The 8,383-nt window shown below is 36.1% G+C and overlaps 1 protein-coding gene across 1 annotated transcript; it reads left to right on the forward strand.

The window, feature by feature from the left end:
• Positions 1 to 5,109: 5,109 nt before the first annotated feature.
• Positions 5,110 to 7,698, forward strand: LOC149936877 (retinol dehydrogenase 12-like). Its single transcript, XM_090181672.1, has 2 exons — positions 5,110 to 5,601; positions 6,132 to 7,698. The coding sequence occupies exons 1-2, from the start codon at positions 5,333 to 5,335 to the stop codon at positions 6,730 to 6,732; spliced, it is 870 nt and encodes a 289-aa protein (XP_090037798.1). The 5' UTR covers positions 5,110 to 5,332; the 3' UTR covers positions 6,733 to 7,698.
• The last annotated feature ends 685 nt before the right edge of the window (positions 7,699 to 8,383 follow it).

The raw sequence follows: 8,383 nt of genomic DNA on the forward strand, positions 1-8,383 counted from the left end.
ATTTCATTTTGGCACTGAACGCTAGGGTTTTCAAACAACTCCCAGTAGTCCAATAATTCATTAAAATCTAATTTTTTTTATCAGCCAGTACATAAACGATGAAAACATTACCATCTTGAGGTTGCTGATTATAAACTCTCTCATTAGGACAATCTGGACATCATGTTTGATACTGCATGAATAGTACGAAATGACCATAAATTATCAATAAGAACATTTTCACCTTCAAATTTTTAAAACAAATTCATCAAAAATTCCACTGGTTCCTGTTGATCATTTCCATGAAATCGTACGTCAAGCGTACCTCTAACAGTAGAGGTTTACAAAAGTGAAATATTAGGATCTTCCCTCTGAAGCAGCAGTTGTTGCAATGCAACTGATATTTACATCTCTGTAAAGTGGGTTAATATATTTTAATTTCAAGGCAGCATTTCTCACTGAATTTAAATCCACTAATGACAGCCAAACGGTTTTACTTTTAGTAGGAAGCCCGTTGACTATAATCACTAATTCCTGGTTAGCAGGTAAATTTTTGGGGAATCATTTCTACATTTTGCGCAAAGGAAGAGGTAAATAAACTGCACAACTTCTAATTGCCCTTGTTAACCCAGAATGGTTAACAGTTTTCTTTCCCAATAGCGTTTGCAAACGAATAATAGTTTGGAATACTTTAACTTTCTGAATTAGCATTTTATCAATAAAATTTTACTTTTTAATTTCATCAGGCACAAGGTCTACTTGTAAGCCAAGAAACACTGAGGTGGAACTTTTCCCAACTTAATGTACTGAGCACATAAATTACATAAAAGTTTATCTTCAAACATTGAAGGCACTATGTTTGATTCACTTTCTGTAATATCACCATCGCCAATATCATCCTCTATACACTTTGAACGGAATTCGAAATAGGAGTCTCACCAAATTTCCAGGCAGCTATTAAAAGCATAAATTCATCATTGCCAGTAACTTGCTTCCTAAACATGTTGCCCACTGATTTCTGCTTGCTTTTTTTAAACAACTTTTCACAACTGTCACAAGGTGTATCATGAAACTCGTACATATATTTAAAGCATCGGGTTAACTGACCACCGTACTTAGATAACAGTTCCATTTCATCTATCAAAGGTCTTACAGGTTCAACTACATCACTCCATCGGATATTATTGTTACAGCCATAACCATCTTAAGAAAATCCATATTTCCAATGTCAATGGCAATGCGAAGTTTCTCATGCAAGTCACAATGAAAATTAATTGGATAAATTATTTTCATTATAGTACGTGGTCTACTATAATGCGGCGCTAACTCTCTCACGTTCTCAGATAGGTAAGGCATTTCAGCGATTCAATACAATGAAGTGGATGACCTTCTCTATTTTGATAAGAACAAAAACATTCATCTGTAGATCTAAATAATTCATACCACTGCCACCAATAGCCTTGAACATGTCAATAAGCCTTTCAATAGATCTAGGTCTAATATTGCATACAGCGCTACATTGCCAATAGCACCCAGATTCCACATATTTTCTCAATTTTACGTCATTTTTTTCATACTTATCTGGATTTTCAATAAGTGGAAAAAGATTTATAACTCGACCATTGCTGTCAACTACAAATGGAGTTTGGGTATAAATGATAAGAAGTTTCACAAAAATATGGCTCATTACAAGAATTGTGATATTTTGCACCACCCATACTATCTACCAAATTAACTGCATTTAAATTTGCCGGAAATTTTTCAACTAACTTCTTACACATACATAAATTTTTTTTACCAAAGACATAAACATTTTAATTACTACCATTTTATAAGGAAAAGCTTTTCTAGCTATCAAATGGCATTCTATTTTAAATTCCATAAGCTCATGTTTACGCCTTGAAACCAATTATGACAAACCAAACCTTTTCCTTAACATTTTTCAACCCACATAGTTTGCATTATTTTAAGTTTTAGTGTGCATTATTTTTATTGCAATATTTATTTTTTTCTTTAATGCGATTGGGATTTCTTTTTTTATACTTTTCCTGCAATTTAGCGTAAATGAATATTTGTTTAATATTTATCTAAATATAAATACATAATGATATAAGGCTCTTTCAGCGAAGCGGGACTCTATCACACAAGCACGCGGTGTATGATAGAAGGATAAGGTCCTTATCCTCTCATCCGGGCTTGTATAGTGAAATGTTCTAAATTTCTTATCTAGTAAAAAAATGTTGTAATAATAATAATCCGAAATGAAAGAAATATTGCTCCGAATCTAACAATTGTATTACAAATAAATAAGCAATAACCTTATTATAAAAAATTTCCATTTATAATAATTTAATTAAAAAATTCCAACTGGCACGGATCAGATTCGAACACGCCCAGTAACTCGACTTGACGCGTAAAACTACTTCATTACTAACAAAGGACGCTAACGCCACAACAATAAATTTTCCAACCCTATTTATAATGAAAACCTGCAATATTCTTACAAAATTATTTTCTTACCCTTCTTTATACATTTAATGGAAATTATAAGGCTAGGAAATTCAATGAAACTATAATAGCAGTTCCTTTTAAAAAAAATAGCGCTATACAACAATCCGTTTTACCTGTACCCGCGTGGAAAAATTACAATAGGGAAAAATGAAACGGCTTCTCAGCACCCAAAATGACAATTTTTTCCCTTAACTTTCCCATAGCGTGAAGGCATCAAGTTTAATGTTAAAAGTCAAGCTACCTATATACAGGGTGTCTCAATTTGCTCGATCAGGCCATTTTTCTCAAATTGTATTTATGCTATGGTTCTGAAATTTTCAGGGTTTATTTGTTAGGTACGGAAGGCTTTGGTTACTAAATTTCAGAAAAATCGAACGATTTTGTGCCGTTTTGGAAAATTTATTTTTTCACCGGTAGGTTTCACGCAAAATGTTTCAATAGAAAAGTTGTAGGGCATAGTCGAAAGTGTAAAAATAATTTTGGTTCGGTTGAAAAAGACCTATTTTTCGCTGAGTTTGGAGGTCGGGGGAAAAACAAGTTCTACTAGCAGGCAATAGCCTTTAACGTAAACAATCGTACATAATCACCACACACATGTACATTTATTTTAGGGAACTTATGCTTTCAGCTATGTAGTTAATAATCAGATCTGCAAAAAGTTATTGTTAAAGAAAATTATTACGTTCAACACCTAATTAGACAAAGTAGACAAAGACCGCGTCTTCCATTTCGACGTGGTTACGAGTAAGATCATCAAACAAAGATTTGTAGACCAAAAATTACGCTTATTTTTCTTTTGTTGTTTTTTAACGTGAAATATCAATTGTCCGAGTAGTATTTAAAGCGTTTACATTTCAAAGTTAAAACATCTCAGCTTGGCCGATTGTTGTCCAGTATGCCTCTTTACACTCGAGATCAGCTCGCTCATATGATAGAATTATTTTACGGAGAAGGTCGTCGTAATGCTACTCTTGTAAGTCAGTTATTTAGACGAATATTTCCCAATTGCAGACCAAGTCATACGACGGTTCTTAGAGTGGTCCGCGACATCGACAACTGGGGTAATATCAATCCGAGGTTTCGTGGTCGTGGTCTCCAGGACATCGACATGGAAAACACCATACTTGCCTACTTCGTCGCCTATCCTCGTGCGAGCGTCAGGACTGCCAGCTTTGACTTAAGGTTGGATCGAAACTACGTTTGGAGAACACTCAAAAGACACCATTTTCATCCTTATCGAGCGACACTTCACCAAGGACTGCATGACGGTGATAGACAGCGCCAACTCGACTTCTGCAATTGGTTTTGCCTCATGGCTGACGCACACCAGGATTTTCACGATCAACTACTGATGTCCGACGAATGTTCATTCGGAAGAGATGGGCCTTTCAACCGTCAAAACCAACATATGTGGGTCTATGAGAATCCACACTGGGGATTTCCTCACTGCCACCAAGTGCAGTTTCGCTTAAATGTGTGGGCTGGTCTGTTAGGTGACAGAATTGTTGGCCCGTTCTTCCTGCCAAATCGTCTGAACGGTCAAAAATACTTGGAGTTCCTTCAAAATGAAATATCCAACGTGTTGGACGACATTCCTCTGGCCGAGTACAGACGCATCTGGTTCCAGCAAGATGGGGCGCCACCTCACCAATATCGTGACGTGGTTGCATATCTAAACGACGAGTTTCTTGGAAGATGGATCGGAAGAACTGGTCCTGTTCGTTGGCCTGCAAGATCCCCTGATCTAACACCACTCGACTTTTTTCTTTGGGGATTCGTAAAGGACTACGTATACCAAACACCTGTGACGAGCGTTGAAGATTTACGACAAAGAATCATCGAAGCATGTCGCCGGGTGACTCCAGAAATGGTACGGGGAGCATTTCGCAATATGCAACATCGTGCATATTTGTGCATTGCATCAGAAGGTGGCATTTTTTAAAACATTTTGTAGAAGTCATTGAAAAACATTTGTCACTTGGGCTAATTATTATTTGTTTATTTTTCGAAATCTTATAACTGAAATGCATGTTACCTACAATTCGTTAAAGGCTATTGCCTACTAGTACAACTTGTTTTTCCCCCGACCTCCAAACTCAGTGAAAAATCGGTCTTTTTCAACTGAACCAAAATTATTTTTACACTTTCGACTATGCCCTACAACTTTTCTATTGAAACATTTTGCGTGACACCTACCGGTGAAAAAATAAATTTTCCAAAACAGCACAAAATCGTTCGAATTTTCTGAAATTTAGTAACCAAAGCCTTCCATACCTAACAAATAAACCCTGTAAATTTCAGAACCCTAGCATAAATACATTTTGAGAAACATGGCCTGATCGAGCAAATTGAGACACCCTGTATAACACAGGCGACGGTAGTCGCCTGATTATATTTTCAAACAGATATTTTCTGCCCGAAGAATATTTTTTATCTTGTCAATTCAAACATGTTGATAATGCAAGGCGTACAACTTTACATTTACATCTATTCTTTATACGGGTAGTTTCAATAACGTTTTTCAGTATGGTAGTAAAGAATATGGTACTAAATTTGAAAAATTATTACATTTCCTTATTATATTACAAATACGACGTGATCGGTAAATCAAGAAAAAATGCCGCAAAAATAAATTATAAATACAAGGGCGTTTTAGGATTTGCATGTAAATACCGACAAACCGCGAAATCTTCAACTCGGAGATAACATCATATATGTTGTTTTCAATTTTATTTCAAGAAAACAGCTTTACTCTTTTCTGGAAAATTTCCAAATAGCGAAAGCGTTGATTTTCAACAGTTGTACTTGAAAATACTTTGCGGGCGACATTCGACAAGAAACAATGTCAGACTGGAAGGAATTGGACATGACTGATAAAACCGTAATTATTACCGGAGCCAATAGGGGGCTAGGCCAGGAAACGGCCTTCCAGTTGGCCAGAAGAGGAGCTAAAATAGTGTTGGCCTGCAGAAATGTCACCCAAGCGGAGCAGGCCAGGAAAGAAATAGTCACCGAATCGAAGAACGCCCGCGTTTTCGTCCAGAAATTAGATTTGGCCAGTTTGGAATCCGTCAAGGCCTTCGCTCGCGATATTCTAGACAACGAAACCAGGTTAGTAGGATGGCGTTTAACAGAAAAATATAAAATATATGTTACAGAGAAGTATGCAACTTTCCATTCCGCTAATAATATTCATTTGAAACGAATAACTGTGCTGGCAAAAAATTAGTTTCTGAGAAAAAGATTAGTTAATTATTTCAAATGAAACGGAACAATGATTGTTTAGCATTTTCATTTTAAATCAGTAACAATGTTTCGCCAGTTAACTTCACTAAACGTATTTAATTTATCATTTCAGTGTAGTAATAATATTTATTAGATACTCAGATTTTAAAATTTATTACATATATCTAACAAGGAAAAATTTTTCAGACGTTTACTTTTAGGAAGTCAGTGTTTAGCCTACTTTTATTTTATCTTCCAAACGTCTTTTGAAAAATCAACGGTTGACTGAGAAAGTATTCATTTCAAACTAACAGGATTGGAAGTATAGAGGGGTGGATATTTCTCTCGTATTTAAAGGCATATTATACACGTTTGATTCGAATAACCTTTTAACCTTAATTCTGCCACCAACGCAGGCTGGACGTGCTGATTTGCAACGCTGGTGGATTCTTCAAAGACAAAGTGATCACCGGAGACGGATTCGAAAGCACATTTGCCGTGAATTACTTGGGCCACTTTCTGCTGATCCACTTGTTGCTGCCGTTGCTGAAGAAATCCCAACAATCCAGGATAATAATCCTATCCTCATTGAGCTTCATATTCGGCAAAATTGATTTGGAAAACTTGAACGCGGAAAAAGGTTACAATTTCGGTCTCACCTACTCGAACGCCAAACTCGCCCTTCTGTTGTACGTCAAGGAACTGAGCTCGCGTTTGTCAGGAAGCGCCGTGACCGTCAACGCCGTCCATCCCGGCGTCATCTTCACCGGCATCGTGGACAACATGCCGTGGCTGGCGCAAGGCTTCTGTTCAATCATTCGCATGTTCACCAGTGACATTAAGAGCGGCGCCGAAACGTCGGTGTACTTGGCCGTGTCCGCAGATGTCGGCAAAAAATCCGGGAAGCTGTACTATTTTCGCAGGGAGTGGTTCAAATGCTTGCTTTTTCAAGCCAACGATGGCCGAGTTGGAAAAGAACTTTGGGATCATACTTGCAAATTACTAAACCTCGATTAAAGATAATTAACATAATTACATTTTTACAGTGAAAGTGGAAGCGTCCCGTTTGGCGCAAAGCTTCTTATTTGAGTTTCAAAAATTGTACACAGGGACGTACCCCCAAAGCTTTGTAGAGTTGGCAAATCAAGGTGGACTTGGCAAAATGAAAATTATGAAACATGTTCGTTAATTAAAAAAAAACTACTAAATCGATGGTAAACGATGATGCAACTAATCATTTACAATTTCCCAGAAATTTACTTCCCTAAAGTCATTAACTATGTTTGAGATTTCTATGTAGTTGCTTCTCCTTATGTATAACTTATAAGACCTGATTTCTATGCTAGGCAGCTAGTGTGTCGGAACTTTAGTTCAGCCTTGTAGTAAAAGCTTTTTAAATAGTCATTTTTCCTACAGCACCTTATAAAATTCAACGCAGATCAGGGGGTAGAAACGTACGCGAAATGCGTTGTCTCATGCGATTCCCTAGTGGGAGAGGTGGGGGTGGAAGTTTAGTCTGAAAAGTTTCAGCGGGTTCGTCTGCTTCGATATATGGACCTCGTGTCCTCGTTCGGGCCTCGGGCTAAAAAGGGTTCACGCTTATTGTCAAAAGAAACAACCCAAATCTAAAGAGCCGAATGGGTAGTATTACAATTTTAATTATCATCGATGTAGTCATAAATTGTTTGTTTTAAATATAATTTAGGGGTAAACTTTAACAAACGCTTCAAAATTAATATCTTAATTTGCCCAATGAAGAGATTGAATCTCCTGATTTACCTTTTGTAAAAATAAGTTTTAAATGCTTAATTTCAAATGTTTTTCTATATTTTTATTCTTTTTAAACAGCTTTGCTTAGAAACAAATTAAGGCTAGAGGTCGGCGGAACGAATACATTAACCGGCAAAATTTCGATTAAACATAAAATTTTGGTTAACTGTTTTTATGAACATTTTATACGAATAAACAACGATTTAACATGCAAAAATAATCGATTTTTTGGATATTTTGCGGTTATGAATAAAAATAAATAATTGGATAATTTCTTATTCAAACGCCGATCTCTAATTAAGGCAAATCCAATAAAAAATGATGACAAATGAAGCATTCCATTCGGCCTACTTGTCCATATTTACAATTGAAGGCACTAACGTTATTAACAAACTTCGCTACAATTTCAATTTAACCCAACTTATGATTACAGATGATTTGTGATAGTTCTTACAACTCTTGAATTGGCAAGATTTTCCCATATTTAGTTTACACCTTGGTAAAATAAAATTCCAAATTTCCAATCAGTAAAATAAAGAAAATTGACGCTGAAACTTGGTCGACACCTCGGGCCTCGTCCTCCAGTCCGATTTTTACGAGATTTAAAACTGATTATATTCTTTGACTGAACCCAACGGGGGCCGGTTTGCGGTTCTGAAATTTCAGTTTTTTTCTCCATCTTCCAAAGCGCTTTTGTGACGTCATCATTAGATTTGGCTAGTACCCGGTAGTTACCTTACGCTCTTGTTCCGTGTATTAATAGTAGAAATTATAATATAAAATGTTATATATTATTTGAAGAAATGAACCAATAATTTAAAATAAATTTTATTAAAAAATTTACATATTACTTAAACTATAAAAGAAGAGATGACCGATATTATTTTTCCTTAAACCA

The sequence above is a fragment of the Leiobunum rupestre genome, chromosome 7 (assembly GCF_980474605.1).
Source record: "Leiobunum rupestre chromosome 7, qqLeiRupe1.1.hap1, whole genome shotgun sequence".
Lineage (NCBI taxonomy): Eukaryota > Metazoa > Arthropoda > Arachnida > Opiliones > Sclerosomatidae > Leiobunum > Leiobunum rupestre.